We start from the raw sequence: 21,378 nt of genomic DNA, 5'->3' as shown, positions 1-21,378 counted from the left end.
CAAGTTGAATGTGAGTCAGCAGTGTGCTCTCACAGCAGAGGCACCTAATTGTACCCTAGGCTGCACTAGGCAAAATATCGCCAGCAGCACGAGGGAGGTGATCCTTACCCTCTCACTGCTCAGCACTGATGAGGCCACAGAGAGCTGGGTTCCTTGGTACAAAAGAGATGTGGACTGGAGCAACCCTCCTGTGAGGATAGGCTGAGAGAGCTGGGACTCTTCAGCCTAGACAAGGCTCAGGAGAGAATCTTATCAACATATAGAAATACCTATAGGGAAGGTGCAAAGAGGATGGAGAAAGACTCTTTTCAGTGGCACCCAGTGACAGGACAAAAAGCAGTGGATACAAACAAACAAAGGAGGATCCACCTGAACAGCAGGAAACATTTTTATTGCGAGGGTGAGCAAACACTGGCACAGGCTGCACATGAAGACTGTTGATTATCAATCCAGATACTGAAAGCCATCTGGATATGGTCCTAGGCAACCAGCTCTAGGTGGCCCTGCTTCAGTGGGGAGAGTGGATAAGATGACCTCCAGAAGTCACTTACAACCTCAACCAGCCAGTGAAATCTAAATACTAAGTTTTTTTTCAGGTATCAAATATATTTATTTGGGGAACAGTCAAGACCGAGATTGGTATACCTCAAGCCTGCAGATCACTGAAATCCTGACAATACCGAAAAAGGACAGGATCTCAAGACCAATCTCAGTTTGTGTTCTTCATGCATTTTTGCAGTCTGCATTCTCTTCCTTCACACTTCAAGTGCTTTGTAGCTGTCTGCTAGTTACTGGAATTAGCTCGCTGTTTGTGATACATTCTACTTAACATCCATTTACCTACATTGCTGTCATAAGCTTTATTCCCCAGAAACAGCAGTAGCAGACTTAAGAACAGAAGAGCATAAAAGCTCAGCACTCAAACATACCTCTATAGTTCTAGCCAAATCTGATGATTTTTAAATCATGTTCTACCACATTTTAACATCATCTTTTCTTGCATTAATAATAATATGTCAAGCGTGCATGGGAATATCAAATTCAGAACCTTAGGGTTACCAGATTCTCTTCTCATTTAGGCAAGGCAGAGCCTGAACTTTTAAAAATTAATACCAGTAAAAGGCAAAGAACACCACTTAAAAGAGGATTCAAAGTTTATATCCCTGAAACAAGGCTAGTCTTTGCAGTATTGAGGCAGTAGGCATTTGGCTAAATCTTTGCATGAAGAAACAAACAAGAAAAAGCTACTCACCAGCATTCATTTCCTTGAACTTCTGTCTTAGTTCAGCTGGAGTGAGACGGTACTGATCAAGTCCATCATTCCAATAAATACGATCAAGGACCTGTAGATCTCCACCTACAAGCCAGTTCCCTTGCTCCATAACCATCTAGGAAAAGTAATGAACATCAGCTTGTTCTGAGCATTTAGACCATTGCAACAGGGACACGATCATTACAAAGGAGAGAGTTCCAGGTTAAGTGTATTTGACAGTCTGAAGTCAAGCACCAATATTAAAAAAGTAAGATAAAAGAATTATGACCTTCTAGGGTTAAGTGGTACTGCATTCACCATACCTTTCCCAAAGTAAATTGTAGATTTCACATCGCACCTAGGAGGTAGGGGAAGGTATGAGAAAGATAAAGAAGAGAGAAAACTCACCACTTCTAAGCTCTGAGGCACCCAAAGATTTCTGACAATTTCAGAATTGAGATTTATGCACTGCCATGAAACTACAACACGCACATTCGTATGCTTTTGTGATACTACTATACATGCCAGTACAGACACAAGAACACAGTTTCATCTTCTACATGAGTTTCAGTAGTGTCATTCTGTAATTGTTAATATATTATAACAATTTTTTCTGTCCAAGTTTTTCTTAGCATTTCTTATATTCGTGTTACTTTTTCAATAAAAAATGTGATCTTACATTCATCAGCACAGAACACATCAAAGACACACCTTCCTGAACACTCCTACTTGTATCTAGTAGATGTCCTTTCCAGATGCATTCCTAACTGTAGAGTTGGTGTTGTGTAACTTTATTCAGTAAAATGATGTCATTACACATTAACAAGAAAAACTGGTAAGATGTCAAAAAAACATTTTTCACATATGTATAACTACTAGTCATACGGATGCTTTTAGAACACATAAAAGCCTTTCTCTATCAACAGGGAGCTCATAATTTGAGTTTTGTTTGATTTCTTTTTATCTGATTTTAAGTCACAGAGTAAACAAAAAGATACTATAGGGAGAAATGGGAAGAGTAATGCATTTATGGCTCTTCAGAGTTATAATGTAAAATTTACATCAGTTTTCAAAACCAAATGCAGTATTGCATTGAGTATGTTATGATTAAAATATTTCAGTATTACATGTACATAAGGTCAAAATAGTAACATATTTAAATAATGGATGGGAAATAACTCCTCAGAGTTTTAAATCATGAACTCTTCAGGAAGGGTGTCTGTTTCAAAAGAATTTAAACCAGGCAATTCTCACATGCTCCACATGGAGTCAGAAAAGAACTTTTCTTGTCTTCACGCTGCATATTAAGGAGCTTTGATGATCCATCTGGGTCCACAGGGGAATGGATTTCCTAGGCATACGGTAAGGCAAAGTTCCCTCCTCTGCAGCACAGATTTTATATCCTAAATTAATTTCATGTGTTCATATTTTTAATGGGTTTTCACACCAAGTGCAGACCATTCAAGAGCTGCATTGAACAAAAGAGCACCTTTGTTTCCACTCAGATGTTTTAATTATTTCTCAAAGAAGTTTTGTTCTCAAAATACATAAGTCACAGACACCAACTTCAACTAATCTGCATCTCCACAGACAGTACAATTTATCAGACTAGATTTTCAACTTCACATGCATACCTTTATGTAAGGATGTTCCTTGCATGTAGTTCCCCACTGCCTTGCACAGCGTTCCTCTTTCCTGTGCTCATAGAATTCTGGATTACGGAGAATGGCCACGCGGCGACCCTCATACACTAATGCAATTGCTGTACAACCATCCAGTCTTTCTTTGTCTTCCTGTGTAGCTGTTAGCACTATAGGCACTGAAAGATTAATGACTCCTCCTACAGAGTGAAAAAAGCCATTATCCATATTATCAATTATAGTCCAGATATCAAATGTCCTAACAAGTTACAGTCGAGGCTGTTGTATGATAATACAACAGGTAGTTCTAGCTTCTACCCCATTACAATAAGGGCAACTTTATAATGTACTCTTGCATTAGATTCATGTGCTATAAGGTTGTGCAAGCACTGAGGTTTGGGAAAGAGTAAAGACACTACTGAAAATGACAAGTACTTATAGCTGCACGTGTATTCATACAAGTATTCATACTGTGAAGAAACTATGTTTTGGGGATCTTAAAACAATGAATACCTTGTTCAGGAAGCAATACAGTAAACCAAACCACGTAATTTAAAATATTACTCAAGACAGCTACTACTATGGCTATTATAAAATATCACCCTCAATAGCCGCAGTTTCAGTCTGTAAGAAAAGCTCATTGTGAAGGAAGAAGCAAAAGACATCTGCATAGTTAGCACGTGTAATTCAAATATTTCAAAAGGTGACTTTTGCTGTTTACTTCAAATTACATTCATACTCAAACGTATCTACTTCAAAAGAAACTGCAGAGTCAGACATTTTGCAAAGTTTATTCAGCTGAAAGCTTACCAGCTACTGACTTCCAAAAATAAACCAATATATCTGAATTTAAATGTTATGTGGTCTTCATTTTTAAACATTTGCTTCACTGCTAGATCCTAGAAGTGTTGTTTTTCTTGACTACAAGTGTAGGATTCGAGAAACCAGTGGAGTAAATACTGTAAATATCAAACAGTGGCTTAAAGTCTAATAAGCACAGGCATTAAAAAAAAAAAAGTACAAAACTCTTAGGTGTTCTCCAAGAGAAAAGTAACGGGTCGCTTTAAGTTAATGGGAGTTTTGCTATCGGTTGTAATGGAAGTGAGACTAAATACAGCTGGTTTCCTCATTATTTGAGCAATGCATTATTTTTTAAACCTTTGCTTATTCATATCTTAAGTGTCATAAGAAGTTAAAAATGATGAAGCTGGGTGAAAAGGATAACAGAAAAAAGTAGTCAAAGACAAGTGACAACTTTTTTCTGCCACTTGGTCTCCAGAAAGAAAAGAGCAACACAGAAGGAAACAGGAAGATAGGACTCCTTACTGTCCCTTTTTTCATACAGAGCATGCAAAAACACAAAAAGCTGGTGTAAAACAATCTTCAAAGAAGAGCAAATGAAATAAATGACAGAATCTCTATCAAATTTTAAACTTCATGATGTTATCACTCAACTACTGATGTTTGCTCTTAGCCTATTGGTAATGCAAAATAAAATCTATTTGTTAAAACAGGATAGTTATTAAGGCATAGTCATTCAACTGCATGCAACAATCATCATTAGTTAAGCCCTCTTCTCAAATTCTGGTTTTATACTTGACACAGCTACAGTACTCAAGTCACTTTGTTGCCCCTTCCTTCATCATTATTAAAGAACAAACCTTTTTGCATTCCTCGCACAAACCTAAACAGCAACTAAATTTCAATTCTGAGTTCTAAAACAGATTTCTTCAACACAAATTAGAAATGTGGATTTCAGGTTTAAATGCTTTTCAAAACTGAAATCGTGTAAAAAAATACAAAGTATAATTTGTACAGGCAAAAAGATAAGGTGTTGATTTTTCATGAAGGTAGAAAAAAAGAATAAAAAACAAAGTTTAAAAAGTCTTCTCGCTTCAGATTGTGCACAAACCTGAAAAAGTTTCACCATACTATTACTATGCACCAAAGCATCATCAATATTTTAGAAGTAGTATTTGCTCAGATTTACTAATGGAAGTATTTTACCATCAAGGAGACAGTCAAAGTGAAGGCACTGCAGGTATTCTCTCTCTCTCATAAAGCCACTCAGGGGCGTTGCCCAGCCTTCTGCCAACACTTGCACCCACTGCATATCCACCTTGTAAAGAAATGGAGAAATTGAGCAGATAAAAGGCGTTGCTCAATGACTGACATGAGGTGTTAATCATAACAGAATATGATTTATGCATAAAATGCAATGTAAATGGAAGGTTTCTCTATGTTATGGTTTTAATCATAAAGAATCTCAAATCTCTATAAATAAGAAAAATAACAACTCGTTCCTCCGTGTTTATAACTACTTTCCAATCCTTACACTTTATAGTCTTAAAAACAAATAAGCTTTACTCGTAAACATTTGATGAGGTTTAACTTAGCGAAACTAGGGAGTTTCATTCATATTCATTTTTTAATAAAGCAAGATAAAGAAGAGCTTAAAGAAAAAGACAATAACACATACAATAACCACAAAACAGAATTAGGGAGAGAGAAGAATACCGGGTCTGATCTTAGTACAAATTAGTAAGGAGATTTTTATTGCAGAAAGTAGTGAGAAAATCCAGAACTAAAATTCTCTCAGGAAAGTATTTATTTTAGCTTAAGATACATCACCTTACACGGAATTTCCTTCCTTAGCATTTAAACTGTCACACTGTGACTTAGTGTGTAGCCGTCATTATTTTTGCATGTGCATTACTAAGACTTCGTCACAAGTCTTTTACAAAGGACAAACTCCACTGACTGCACATGCACAAATCTCTCCTGCAAAGAGCATGACTAGTTTTATTACATCATTTAGTTTATGTTGAGACAAATAAAACCCATTTTCTTCCCTAGGTGTTGTTATATGCTTGCTTGGTATCTAAAAAAAAAAAAACACTGGTTAGGAACGTAGGGGGAGAAGGCTCGTTTTGCTAGATGAGAAGCAATTTAGAATGGGACACTACAGAAACTCAATAATGGTGACCCTAAATAATCATTTCTCTGCAAAGTAGTATTTGTTTTACAGACGCATGTGAAAGAAATCTAGTAAGATGCAATGAGAGGAACAATTAAAATATATTAAGAATCTAGGCAATTTTCAAAACTATTTCGTTTAGTGCTTGGTACGATGTCTCAGTACTTCAAGTCACTCACTGCACATGCTTAGTCAGTTTTAATAGAATATTAACTATCAAGGTAGAATAGAATATTAACTATCGGGGTATCAACTACCTCTCTAGGCAGCCTGTTACAGTGCTTGATCACCCTCGTGGTTAAGAAATCTGTCCTAATGTACAGTCTGAACGTTACCAGCACAGCTTTGTGTCATTCCTACAGGTTCTGACCTCAGCTACCAGACAGAAGAGCCCAACACTTCCCCCCCTGCTTCCCCTTCTCAGGAAGGTACAGAGAGAAATGAGGTCACACCTCAGCCTCCTGTTCTCTAGACTGGATCAACCAAGCGTCCTCAGCCTCTCCTCACAGGACATGCCTTCCAGCCCTGTTACCAGCTTTGCTGCCCTTCTTCGGATGTTTTCAAGAACCTTAACATTGTTTTTGTACTGTGGAGACCAGAACTGCACATGAAATTCAAGGTGAGGCTGCACCAACACTAAATAGAACAGGAGAATCATCTCTTTTGACCAGCTGAGTATGCTGCGTTAAACACATGCCAAAATGCATCTTGCTTTTTTGGCTGCCAGGGTGCACTTTTAAAATAAAACTGTTAAAAAGTCAGAAGTCAGTGAAAAAAATCATGGCCTAATTCTTCATAAAAAGATGACCAGGAAAAACAGAAACACAGTCAGAAGCAGCTTTGTCAAATTCTACACTGGAAAATAACACATTTAACTGAAGTAAGAGCATTAAGTTGATCCATGCTTCTCCAAGTTTTTTTTGTCCTGGAAGCCAGAGCAGTAGCATGAATTCATTCCAATTGGGAAAAAAAAAAAAAAAAAAAACACAAATGAATGAAGTAGATCTATCTGTAGACTTAAGTTCACGACTGTACAAGCCAGATATACAAGGTTACTACCTTAACCTGAAGGTTACTAACAAGGAGAATACTTCTCAGTTGCTACAGTTCAAAATAAAATTCTTTGTGTAAGCACAGGAGGCATGAAAAGAATGGTTTAGCCTATGGAAAAAGGGGGGAAAAATTACCAAAATTTTAAACTCTAGGATCAGGATAAACTAAGTAGCACTATTTGAAATTCCAGCCAATACTTATGAAGTTATTAGCCAATTGCTATCTCTAAAAAATGACGAAAGAAAACAAATGCTAGGATGTTCCTATAGAAAAGGAGGACAACGTTTATCAAGTTACAATCTATAACTAGTACAGGTGTTTCAACTATACATAGTTCTGCCTAACCACAGACTGTTTTGTCAGCTTCAGTAAGGAGATAAGTGAACACACAGTACCTTGTTTATTTCCAAGGTTAAAAGAGACTCAGCATCAGTTTTAGCCAACTTCAGTTTGTTTTCTGGCACATAAAGCTCTTTCACCTCATACGAGGCATCCACTGGTACAATGTCCTGTGTAAGAGGAATAATCACAATCTCATGTTTGCACAGAATGCTTCTTGGACACTGAATATATAGTCAAAAAGTAAAAATCTATATTGTACTGCTCTCTTGCAAAAATATGTGCAGCAAGGAATTTTTTTAACTTGTTTAAAAGCACTGGCTCAAAATTTGTATATCTTACCAGCAAAGCTGCTGGCTTGAGTAACAACAGTGAAACATTCTAACAAAAAGTATTTTTAAAACCCATATCACCATAACATTTACCAAGTAAGTAACTACCGAATTAAGTGCAGTTTTTATGACTTATTAATGCTTATGTCAGCTATGGCAGAAAGAAAGAGTTTACATATTTACACATGCTAAAGAAGTAAAACATATATACATAAATCCTCAGTCTCTGAAATCTTAAGTAATCGAGCATACAACATGCATTAACAGTGGTAATATGGAAGTAAAACTGAAATTGATTAACACATAAGTATAAAGTGAATGTTCTACCTAACAGCTAGGGAAATATCAGTGTTCTAATTATAACCCAAATACTACAGAACATCACTATTAAAAAGAAACATAATTTTTCCTTTGTGGTTTTTAAACAACATTCTCACTTCATGATACCCTAGATCTTAAATTCCTCATAAGGATAAGAACACAATTCCAAAGGGAAAAAAAAGGGGAAGAGAAAGGAAGGTCATCGTGATAAAACTTCAAAGAGCCTCCTGACACAGGGTGGTGTCCAGTGTCAAAACCCAGCCAAATTGTTCCAGTGGTATTCAGTAGGAAAACATTATTTTGAGAACAGTAGGAAAATGTTCTTTTGAGAACAGGTTTTTAAGATTTTTGAAACCTTCTGTGAAGTAACACTTTATGGGGTGGAGGGAGGGGCTCACCCACAGAGCAAGGTATACACAGACGTATAACAAGAATACACTGGAAAAATAAAAATGACTCCTGTACTTGCAGTCCATAGTAAACAGGTGTGCCTGCAGAAACACAAAGTTTGCCCAAGAGTGTTTAAACACTTAGTCAAGCATTTATCTGATGTCAGGCACCACTTCCAAGGAAAGTCAAAGGAAGTGGCATGATGAAAGAGAGACAAAACGACTGCAGTCATGAGTGAAAAGAGCTGGCGAGACTATCAAACTGTTACACTATTTGTGTCTCTAAAGACAAACAAATGAAAAATAAACTGTCACTTAGAAACTCTGTTGTATTAGGAAAAGCTGAATCTATTACATATCAGACTTTGGTTCAGAAGTGATTTTATAAGACAGTAAATCAGGTAAAACCTGTCTTGTATTCTTTCTGAGTAGTAGAGTTACAGCCCAAGAGAGCTACAGCAGACTCTCCACAGCAGTAAGCTCAGAACCAAATACAACTGCTGCCTGCTGTTAAGAATAGCATATTTTATAAGCAAAGTGCAATGTCTGAGTACACATTATACAGCTTCACAGAATGTTCTGCTCTGGACCCTAGTTTCTTACCAGACTATAATGTTCTTATTTCACAAACCACCAAAAGCTTTAAATAAATGTGTCTATTAAAAGGTTTTCTCAAATATTATTCTACTTTTAGTGTCCCACTAGTGGGCAAAACAATGGAAGTAACAAATGTTACAGAATGTATTTTCTGTCAACAATCTCTCTACCTCACAATGAGGATGTAGACAGCTCGAAGGCAGCTCTAGATATACTGAAAGGCAATAAACCCAGAGCAGGCAGTTCAGCCCTGCTCAAGCCCCACCACCATTATCTAAAGCCTTAAGTACAAAACAATGACAACTACAGCCATGGCCACACATGCGTTTGTATTTCCACCCAAACCGTGAAAACAGCCAACATCTTCACAATATTTCTAATCTGGGGTCATATAAGCTTCTACTGGAACAGCCAAAGAGATTGTATGGTCAGATATGAGATTTTCATGTTTTGCTAGTGGTTGTGGTTTCTCACTTTTTTTTAATTTGGGTGTTGGTTTTTTTGTTTTTGTTTGTTTTACAGTGACTGACACAAATATTATGGCACATTATAACATTAAATAGGAGCTGAATATCTAGAGGTAGGATTAGTAAATCTAGACTCACTAGCAGAAAAAAATGGCATTTAAAGCAGTATTCTTGACATCAGCAAGAGAAGTTCATAGGTCGTTAAACTGAATGAATTTTAGATAAATACTAGGCTAGTAGGCCATCTAGTGACCACTTCAACATGCTAAGTTTATTCAAAGGTTCATTCTACCAGACAAGTTACACAGTATTCTTCAACACTTACCATTTTTCAGCACATTTGTACAAATAACTACAAGATAATAAAAAATAATCTAGATGATTTATTAGAACGTGTGCCATCTTAGATTGTGGTGACAGTTCTTTGCTGATGCTAACAGACTGAGAAGGGCGTAAACAAAGAGCATTCAAGAAAATTTCCAGTAGACAGGTATTCACAGATGTCAGCTGATTTGTAAGACCAGTCACTCAGTAATGTAAGTTCACATTAATTGATGGGTGAGGCCTCTAAAGGATTTACAAAGAGAAAAAGCAAACAGAACTATTTGCTTGACTGTAATCACTGTTTCACACAATCACTGCTATCTGGAACTCTCAGGGAAGCTTATCAGAATATTAAATACAGGGAAGAATGAAAAGTGTAGTGACAGTTACAATCTTAATAAAGGGAACTAAGATTTTCTGTACTGACCCCCTGTTTTCTTCCCATCTCTCCTACTAAATTTTCATTTCACTTGAGCCACAGAAGCATACCGCTTGTGCCAACGAGAAAAATTTCTGACCCCAGTCATTCACTGCTATTTCTGTCCTGACTATGCCTTTTACACAATTTTTTTTGGTCAAAATAAGCCATGTTTAGCTTATATAGAACATCTTAACCAAGACAAATCTTTTCAACCCAAAAACATTGAGGAAATACTCACATAAGCCAATTAGTCAGCAAATCTAACTAGATGGTTACCACCCAAATGGAGTCTCTGAAGCTTACAAAGACTGTGAACCAAAAAATTGCCTCACTCTTTTCCCAGAATTCAGAAGTTAAAAAACAAAGAAAGCAAAAGTCATTTAGTGGCAAGAAAAATGACACCATCACTGTATCTAATTACACAATTCAATGTAACTGAAGTTTTTTTTTTTTAATAATAACCACAAAATTATACATGCTTTTTCAAAACAAAGCAAACACACTTTGAGCTACTGAAATCCATTTCAGTAATGCAATTCAGTACTATACTTCCAGTGGAAAATAGTAATAACCAAAGTACACCTACCTCCCATAGTAAGAAATCCATAACTTAGAATACAGAAAGTCATGCTTACTTCCCTAAGCATGAGAAGAAATCAATGTCTTATAAATGTGGGAATTACTAAAGTTGAATACTGAGGTGGGTGGTTTTTTTTTTATTATACTCAAAAGCTTAAGTTGTTTTCTGCTCATTGTGGATTATGTATTCATTGTTGTGTGTAACTCTTTGCTGCAGCAGTATAAAACTACTAGTATAGCCCTGCATATCTTTTACACTGAGCATGTTTTTCCCCTAGCTTCTGTCATGGTTTTGTGATTTTTTTGTTGTCGGTATTCCACATCATAACATCATGTAAAGAACTGGCGGTTAAAGAGTTAATGTCCTGTTTTCCATGGACTGCCTTTTTTGGGTGCTTGGTTCTCCGAGGGAGAGGGGAGGAGCTGCATTCCCCAGGGGTCTTTGTACCTGGAGGGGGCTGGTGAAGCCACCTGGTAGACCAGGCGTTCTCTCTTCCCATTCGGCAGAGAAGCACATGGTCCCCCTGCAGCTTACAGAGTAAGAATCTCAGCTTCGAGCTCTCTCTGTTCTGATTTATAGGCCTCAATTTTGATATCATATTCAGTAAATTAATGTTCCTCCTCAGATTGTTGCCACCGTTTTATTTTAGACCCGTCTACGGTTTTCCTACCCTTCCCCTTCTCCCTTTGTTTTCCCTGGGGCGTGGGTCCGTGGGTCCCCTGCCGCAGTAGCCACTGGACTGGCCCAGGCTGGCCCCTAAACCGATGACACTTTTTTTCTCCTTTCTCTCTTTTCTGGGCCTGTGGGCCTACTGCCCCCCTGTCACAGACACAGATCCATAGATAAGGCCATGACAGCTTCTCATGCAAAGTAACTATTAGCCTTAGCACAGAATCACAGAGGGATGATTCTGATTCTAGGTCACCTAGTCCAGTTTCCTGCTCAAAACTGAACTGATTACAAGAGGCTGCTCAGAAGCTTGGCCAACCAAGTTTTAAATATCTGCAAGGATGAAGCGTCCACAAACTCTCAGGGTGATTTGTTGTAATCACTTCCTTTGACCTGTTGTTGTATTAGCAAGAGCATAGCCAAGTTTGCTGTTGGCCTTCCTTGCTGCGAGGGCAACTGGAAAAATGCTTACTTGCACCACCATAAATCATTTAAAATCCTCATGATTTGTCTTACGAATCTCAGAAAGTCCCACTCGATCATCTATTACTGTAGGTATTTGGCTTTAACATCAAGCTCAAAAAAGTAAGTAAGCAATTGAATTCATACAAATTTTCCACTAAAGTAGTTCTGAAAGAAGATGACAGGAAGAAAGGCTGCATGTAAAACAATTATTCAATACCAGGCAGCAGATGAGTATAATCAGTTGTGTCAAATACGCTCTACTGACTGTACACTTTATAGTCAAGTAATTACAAATTGGGCTGAAGACACGTAATGTCTGTCCTACGCAGATGTTACAGATACTAAAAATACTAATCTGCCATGTTTGTAGGTTTCTCAAAAAATACTGAAAGATGTTTCTTGGCCTGTTGCAACTCAATTTCATAACCAAGGTGATCACACAGAGTACTCTTCATCACATTTTTGATAAATGAATAAATGAGGAACTAGATAAGACTGAGAACTTTGATCCAGAAAGAATCATTATGTTACAGTGATAGCTGTAATATAATTGGAGGAAAAAATATGTATAGATTATACAGAGCAGTAGAATCAATTTCTACATATTTTCCAGGAACTGTTGCTCTCCATTTCTACTTTGTTCTGAATACACTTGCAAAGAACTGTGTAAATATAGTTAGGAAATCAATGCTTTAAAAGATCATGCGCAGAACCTCCCTCCCCAAATGCAAGTATGATATCAAATCGTAGAACAGAAATTCCCCGAACTTAGATAAGAATTCAACTCTTAGCTGTAATTTAGAGGATGGGTGGTAAAAGGAATAAGCGAGTGAAGGTTTATACTCACAGCGGATTGATCTAAATAGTTGAAGTATATAATCAGATTCCCAAAATTTCTAGTTTCCTTTTGCAGTATTTGCAGAGCTGCATTAAGTTTACGACCCCAAGAATGGGACTTTTCTACATAAGTAGTTAAAATACACCTTTTCTCAGTATGTCGAAAGTTACATACTAGAAATGCAATACTTTCTTTATACACTTTTGCACTTCCTTAATAATAAAAGTGGCACTCCTGAGAGGTGACTTCTTGAGAAAATATTTCCCTGGTTAAACATTGAGCTGATTACATTACTGCAAAATCCCAGCTTTGTTTAATGAGATAGATCAGCTACAATTGTTGACAAGAAAAAGTAAATGGAAACAATGAAATCTCTACAGCCAAATATCTGCACTAGGCTTGCTTGACTCTATTGGACAGTATCAGCAGACTAAGAGCCAAATTTATCAAGCCCAAAGCCACACATGCCTTTCTGACTGAAAAAAAAAATGGATTGAGCAATGACTTATTTGTTTAGTATTGAAAGCAGTTAGGAAAAAATGGACATTTTCATATGACTCAGAAGCTTTAAGAGATACTCCTCAGTAGCTCTCATTCCAACTCTCTGAAAAGAACTTTGAAGTGCTTTACTTATTGCATTTACAGGTAAAAAAACCTATCCAAGTGCTCCTCAAAACTGAGTTACACCACACGATAACTTTCCAGATTCAACAGTTGCTTATTATTCCTCTGTGTGGTTACACCCCTTTTCTTCCAGAAAGGAAGAAAAGCATTTCTGGAGAATACCAGATAAATTTGTTAGAGTTCTTTGCAAATACTATGAGAAAGTTTAAAGAACTAAGTCATTCCATTTCCTATGAAACAAAAATGTTTCAAATTCTCAATATATATCTGTGTACATCCACTTGTCTAACTCAACACACGCACACAGTTCAGCTGTGTTTCAGTTCTTGAAATTCAAGGATTACCAATACTGAGTGGACTTCTTCATAATGTTTTTCTCAGTTACTGAAACAAAACAAACATCCCAGATTATTTTTAATGCTGCTGGTTTACAGCTCTTTTCCTGACTAATCACAGTGAATTGTTTAAGACCACAACCACTGCTTGTCCCAACTTCAAACAATTCTACAGAAATTATATTGTTAGGGTATCACTGGGTTACACGAGGCCTGAGAACAAGATGTGTCTGTTCAGCCATGCCTTGGTTTCAATGTCTTATTGAAGTAACCAACCACCAACATGTCTTGCTATTCATGGCAAGAAAGAAAATAAATTGCTAAAATGTGCTTTAAGCAAAGGAAAGAGCCAAGCTGACAGGGCCAGAAGCCAGCATTCAGCATTGTGTACCAAATGTACTAATGCAAGAGTCTGGTGATCACTATGTTAGCACACTGGTTTCTAGAATTATGAAATGTACTGAACTGGTCTTCTGAACAGGAGGCTCAGGTCTTCTCACAGTCGGGAAGTGCCACCTCCTATAGGTAGAACTCAGGTAGCTCTTTCCTTTTTCCCTCCAAAAAGCATTCAGATGAGCACGAGGGTACATGTCTAGCATTCTGTTATGGCTTGTTGTCCTGTCAGATCTCCTGAGCAATCTTGATCGAGTAGCAAAGTGTTAACAGTTCTCTTGAAAATTTGGAAACAGGATCTAAATCTCTCCAAAGCTATGCTGGCAACAGTAGACTAAAATGAACTCAATGCTGGCCATACAATGAGGTCTTTATGTCTTGGTGGGGCATTACTCAAGCCATTGCCTACACCTTAAATTTCCCAAACACTCACCTCTCAAAAAACATGAGGAATGGTCTGCTAGAGCATCTAAATTAAAATCATGGTCTGAAGTGTCATCCTGCTACCCACAACAAACAAGAATATAAGGAGACAAATTCATTCTACATAAATACTAGCAAACTTTGCCCTACCAACATGATAGGAAGGCAAAAGGTCTTGCAAATCAAAGCCAGACAACTGAACTTGTTATTACCCTATGTTATTACCCTATTATCCTTCTATGATTCTCCTGCGCTAGCAAACAATTTAAAAGTTGGCATTCACCACCAGTTCTGTAATGTCCTTTACAGTTAGCATTTATGACAATGAATATAAATTAATTTTCTACTTCTCCAGAGCTTATTTCACTTGGTGATCACTGTTGTTGCAAGGCTTACATCAGCAAAAGGAAACACACAGCAAGACAATTTTAAAAGTTAAAATTCAAAAATGTGCAAGTCTAACTCAAAAATTCTATCTGCATTTTCCAGCACATGCATTCAGACCTCATGCTTTGAAAAAGTTACTGAGATACACTTGCATTGCTGCTCACCCTCTCTTGAAGAAGTTCCACAACTTGCTGTACACAATCATTCACATCACAGGAATCAGTTTTCAGCACAAGCTCTGGGGCTTCTGGTTTTTCATACTCAGAGTCAATCCCAGTAAAGCCTACAAAACAGAGGACAAAGTTCTTAAACAATTTCTTTAAAAAGCCGACTGCATTTTAAAACTTTAACAGTTTTCTTGACGTAAGCCAGGCAGGAGCTCTAAGCTTTAACTTTATTAATAAAGGATTTCATAGGGAAATCAACCGCTTTTTTCTTTATTTAGCCATTTGCTAATCCCTACCACATGACTGCATCTAACTTCAGCATTCTGCAACAGGCACACTATAAGTTTGCTGATATTTGATTTATATTGTGAATAAAAAAGGTAGCACTTGTGAAAGAACTATGCACTTAAACACATCCATCAACTGTTTGTCATTACTAGCTGTGATTTATTTTTTATTTTTTATATTTTTATTTTTTAGGTGTTTTAAAAAAAACAAAGTCTGATTTTAAAAATTATATATTTAAGTTCACACAAGAAATAACTTGAAGAGTAGGGAATTCAATTATCTGTTACACTAGTTTGCAGTTAACATACCCATTTTAAGATAGCTAGTTAAAGTAAGGTAGACATCTGACCCTTGTGCTTGTAAAGGACTGTTTTCACAGATCACATAAGCAAACAATAACACCTGCTAGCAATCTGCTTTGAAAGAGAGGAGATTCTAACTAACCGCGTATGAACAAGAAGCAATAAATAAATAATCCATCAATCAAGCCCAGTGGCAAAGCAGTCTTTATTTGAGTCTGAGAGACATAAATTCATATTCATGGGCACTAGTAGAAAACCCTAACTTCAAAATAAAAGTTATTCTCTCCAGAAGCATTGCCAATGAAGAGTCTTTACAGGGGGATGGTGACTAAACTTCACTTTTTGGAAGGCGAAGACAGTAATTCTTACTAATACCACTTTTTATAGACTCAAGGAGAGAATAATCAGGCTCTCTTTTTTAACTAATGAATGACACACAAAGAAGACAGACTAACCTTTAAATCTGAGAGTTTACAAATTATATGTTTTCTATGTGAGGATAGACATTTTTGCCCCTTTATTGTTTTTTGCAATTCAAGCAGTCAGCTCTCCCAACCAGAAGTTGATCCCAATTTCCTGTTCAATCCTATCCTCTGTTCACTTGTTTCTGCTGCACGCTCACAGACTTGAGCACAGCCACTTATTGTAGGAAGGATGAAACTACATCTAGGTTCACCTTTAATTTCTCCAGCTCTGGCTTTCTTATAGAGTCCCTTAACATCTCTTTGTTCACAGACATGCAAGGGAGCATCCACAAATACTTCAAAAAAAGGCAAGCTGGCCCCTTCATGAATTCGTCTGGCATTATTACGATCCTGAAAGAAAACAGGAAAAGAAACACCAAAAGATTGCACCCATATAATATTTGTATTGCCCTTCTGCTGTTGAACTTCATTTTAAAGATGCTGATAGTAAAATGTAAGCAAATTCTCCACGTTCAGAGAAAAAAAAAATAAATAAAAATACAGGATTTGATCAGCCCTGCCAGCTACATTAGTTTTTTAGTTTTCCTGCAGTTCTTTGCATGCTAAAAGTTGAGATGAAGATGAGAGACATTTCACATGAATCAGTTTTGTTTTCAATTGACAGCCACAGAGTGCATGATTTTCTATACCTGTTCCAGTACTAAGAGGGCCAATCCTGAGAGTTGCATCTACCTCATGTAGTGAAGTTGGAGCACATATTACCTGCAGCTCTTGTTATGACCAGCCTTCTCTCCAGACCATCAGATTTCTGTACATTCACTTATTGGACAGACTTGTACACTCCAGGTACTTTATTTGTGTGGCTTACTGATCAGTGAAACAATTGGTGAATTTCATACGTGGAGAACTCAATAAAAGAAACTTTCCAAAAATCTACTAAAACCATCTTTCATAAAATATAGTTGTTGTTTTTCTTCTCATGGCTTAAGTCTTACTGCAGGATCTTGAGTTCCACAAGTCATTATCTGAAGAATTGTTTGTTCCTCGCTATGACCAAAGAAATAACTTCTCACGCTACGTAGCTGAAATACAGCCACTGGGTCATTCTTCAAGATACTTTGCATTCATGCATTCTATTTGTCTCTGCCATCCTGTTCTCACACACAAAAAAAGTCGTAAGAAAACAACGTGAACAAGAATTTAAGCTAACTTGCAGCGCTAGCTAATGTCATGTTGAAATAAAGAACTAAGAGCAATCATGCATTTTTTCCTTAACTTGGTAAATTAGGGTTCGCACCATCAATTCACTGAAGGAAGAGCTGCTTTTAAAAAACAGTTAAACTGAGTATTTAGGTTAAGTGTATACCAAGTCTTCATATTTATAAAGTACTGGCATCTAAATGGATCAAACAAAATATTGTAATTTTGGACAATTTCTTGGAGTATCTTTTGCTTTCATTTCTAATGCTAAATTAATAATTCTGCCTAGTAAACTGAAAAACTGTTCCACTTTTAGGAGTAACTTAATTTTTTTTTTATGTTTTAGTTTAGTGCTTATGAATTTTGAGTCGTTGCCTGGCTTAGTTCAGTGAGGAATTCTTAAAACTCAAATTCTGAGTGACATTTTTCATTTTGTTTTCTTCACAATATCTAGAGAGTTTTCACATTTACCTGAGCATAAGGAGAGATAAAACTAGTGATGCACACCAAACCAGCATCTGCAAACAGTTTAGCAACCTCAGCAATCCGACGGACATTTTCTTCTCTATCTTCTGGTGTAAAACCCAGATTCTTATTAAGGCCTTGGCGAATGTTGTCACCATCCAACGTGTAGCATGGAATGCCATGGCATACTAAATACTCCTCCAGGGCCATGCTAACTGTGGTCTTCCCCGCACCTGATAGACCTAAAATATTAAATTAAATGCACCATAAACAAAGAAACAAATTAGAGCAAATTGCAGTGCATGTACACTGCTGGTATGAAAAGCCCACAAAAGTGACAGCAACAATACATGTTTCTGGCTTTTGAAGATGCTTACCTGCAATAAAAGCTAAGTGCCTAATACAGAGAACAGATATAGGGAGATTAAGACACAAAGTTAAGCGTGCAGCTTGAAAATAAGTGTTTGGCCTTGAGAGCTGTTACTGCTCTTAGAGGTAGTACCTATTTCCCAGTTGCTGGCAGTTGTTTCTACCTGAGCAAACTAAATTCAGAAACTCCAAACAAACAAAGTTGAGGATATGTCACATTTTCATCAGAAAAGGAAGCTCTCACAATCAAGTGCATTTCAGTCAACAGAAAGGGACCAAACCACACTCCTTGCAGAGTAACAGCACTGAGTTAGATACCACACACACAACAAAACTTTAAAAAAAAAAAATCCCAGTGTTAGTCTGTTAGTGATTCAGAGAAATCTAAATAAATGATATGCAAAAAACAAAGCCATCTTCCAGAATTCACTTTCCCCTTCTTCTTACAATCAAAACAATTCAGTGGAAAAAGACTATGCCAAAATAGCTCCTCATATGTATAGTGTCAACATGCAATTGCCATCCATAGGCAAAGGTCTATGTTAAAGTGTTATTTCAACCCAAAAAGACAAGAATAATATAAAGAGAGGAAACCTCTACAGAAGTGATTGAGAAACATACACTCTTAAAAAGTATCATATGTTAATAGGTGAAAGAGGAAGTAGGAAGAGCCAGAATGGATTTAAAAATAAAAAATCACAAGACGTAGCAATACGGTCCAAGAACAAAAATAAAGCAAAGGACAAAGCTAATTAAACTTAATGTTCCTAGAACACCAAACAGAAAAGATTCTCAAGTTACTGTCCCAAAGCAATTTCTTGACAGTCGGCCTAAAAATAATAATAAAATTGCATCAGGGGCTCAGATGTCACATTCACCTTTGGATGAGAAAAGGAGCTAGAGCTAAGCAGTCTTTTAGGAGAAAAATTAAAACAAAACACAAGGATCCTCAGAATTCCATAAATGTACCTGTTAACCAGACTGTGCATCCACGGAAACCACTTCTTGTTCCTACCACTTGGCCTCTCTTATTTCGGCTGACGTGATGAGCTTGGTAGGTAACATTGGTTGCCCTCTGCATTCCCTGTAGAAATAGTAGTTGATTAGATCTTTAGCTTCTAAAAGGGTAAACTGGCACAGCCTATCAACACTTATTCACAGGCACAAAGAAAGACTTAGAGACCTGCCAGTGGAAGTAAAAACAATACCTAATCCATCTGCTGCAGCAGTTCAAAGGATGAAAGGAAGTTACAAAAAGCCACCCACTACAAACCATGTACTTTGTGCTCCTTCTCTGAAACCTGGGGTTAACCAAGTTAGCCAATTACTGCTTTCAAATACGACTGGTTTAAGAAAATTAACCAAAGAGAGATGAACTGCTATACTTGAATCCTACTCGAGTCATTTAAATCTAAGAAGATCAAGTGGATTCCTCTCACAGAAAATAAGGTTTCTGTCATAAACAGACAAAAAAAATAGCTCATTTTTAACTCACAAAAATACTCCTTTTCACTGTAAACCACACGTATAATCCATCTTTCAGTTCAGCAGTCACATCTCTGAACCACATTGCCTTTACCTAGATCTTGAGTCTCCAAAATTACGAGGGCTGCTCCGAAAGTAATGCCTCCTATTTTATTATATTGCCTCAGGATGTCAGAGATGGATGTTGGTGGTCTGGCAGCAGAGGTTGAATCTTTCCACCAATATTCCGTCCCATGTTGTTGCTGTGTGACAGATGGCAGCAGAGGAGCAGTCTGACAGAATGGTGTCTGATGTGGAAGGGTGTACGAAGCAAAGATGTGGAACTGAATTCTTCCATGCGGAAGAAATGGCAACCACTGACATTCATCGTCGCTTGCTGAATGTTTAGGGAAACCAAACACTGGATGTGAGCACAGAGAGGCATTTCAGCAGTGGCAACAGTGATGTGAAAGACAAGCCACATTCCAGATAACCATGTAAATTTTTTTTACAAGCCTGGTATGCTGGCTCTTGTTCACTGCTAGTGAAAATGCATAGCTGATGGTGGTGACTACGTAGAAAAAAATAGTGTTTTTGTAGCTGAGAATATCCTCTATCAAATAGTGTTATAGTGCTCTGTCCATTGCAGTTTCCATGGAAATAAATAGGAGACCTTACTTTCGGAGTGACCTACCTGAGACAGTTATCATACATTCTGAGTCTGAATCAAATAATATTTCTAAATGATTTTTTAAAAACTTACTTACAAAGTTGGTTTTCTGACAAAATTCTCTCATAACAAATCTGGTTAAAGACTTTCTTAAAACTATTTAGTCATTGCAATAAGCTACTGTATCATCTTAAGTAAGATGACAATGTTGTCAAGCACCTCTCCTAATCTAAGCCAAAAGAACAGGAATATCAGCCTCAGCATTCCCTAGACCTTTGCTGGTACCTGGTTACAAGAACTTTGTTCACACAAGATCAAGACCCTAGGTAACCAGACCCAGTACAAACAACCTAACAAAGCGAAAAGAAAGCAACAAAAAAGCATTGAGGGTGGGACTATTTGCTTATGTAATGTTGTTTTGACATCTCTTGCTTACAAACGTATTGCAAAATACTTGCATTATCTTCTCTTCCATCACTCTATCAACACTAGCTGGAAAAGAAGGCACTTAATGAAAAAAATTGAGGTAGGATATTAATCTATGGAGTACTAGCAAAGAGCTGTTCACAGTTTTAGAGCCATCACAAAATAGGGTTAACAGAAATATGATATCTACTTATGACTTCAAGAAATACTGTTGCATCATTCTTCTTTAGCACACTTTCATAATTTAGTTTATTATTAGTACTTAGCAGGAATGTATTTGAGTGGTTTTATCTGCCCCTGCACAGCTGGGCTCATAGCTGATACAGTCAGAAACTCAGGGTAGGAACAGATGTTCGGATTTGTAAATAAAATAACTCTGTAACTCAGCAGTGACAGCACCTAAAATTAGAGGAAGACTGAATATCAGTCCATAAGAAACCACCACCTGCACAGGTTATAGCCACGTAGAAGAACATTCTACTTGCCAATTGCGTTATTGTCATGGTTTTGTGATTTTCGGTTATTGGTATTCCACATCATAACATCATGTAGTGGACATACCTAGTTCTCAGAAGAGAAGGACTACTACAGTCCCCACGGCACTTTGCTCCTCTGTTACCATTTTCCAGCCGGAGGGAAAAGATAAAAGCTCGCAGTATAAAAACTTGCAGATCACGAGACCTCGTCCCTTTTTCCGCCCTCTCTCATCTTGGCAGCACCTCGCTCTCCAGCCGTCTTATCGTCGGTAGTAGAGTAAGGCCTACCTTGATTTTGGG

At 37.3% G+C, this 21,378-nt stretch overlaps 1 protein-coding gene across 1 annotated transcript in view; it reads right to left on the bottom strand.

Annotated features, from left to right (window-relative positions):
• The window catches only part of PAPSS1 (3'-phosphoadenosine 5'-phosphosulfate synthase 1), a 39,295-nt gene that overhangs the window by 12,790 nt on the left and 5,127 nt on the right, over positions 1-21,378 (bottom strand). The window contains 8 exon segments of the mRNA XM_021394740.1: positions 1,253-1,388; positions 2,887-3,092; positions 4,900-5,011; positions 7,318-7,431; positions 14,991-15,109; positions 16,260-16,398; positions 17,680-17,915; positions 19,012-19,126. Of these exon segments, the coding sequence (XP_021250415.1) occupies positions 1,253-1,388; positions 2,887-3,092; positions 4,900-5,011; positions 7,318-7,431; positions 14,991-15,109; positions 16,260-16,398; positions 17,680-17,915; positions 19,012-19,126 (1,177 nt within the window).

The sequence above is a fragment of the Numida meleagris genome, chromosome 4 (assembly GCF_002078875.1).
Source record: "Numida meleagris isolate 19003 breed g44 Domestic line chromosome 4, NumMel1.0, whole genome shotgun sequence".
Lineage (NCBI taxonomy): Eukaryota > Metazoa > Chordata > Aves > Galliformes > Numididae > Numida > Numida meleagris.
The sequence above is the reverse complement of the archived record's forward strand: the minus strand, read 5'-3'. Positions and strand labels throughout refer to the sequence as shown.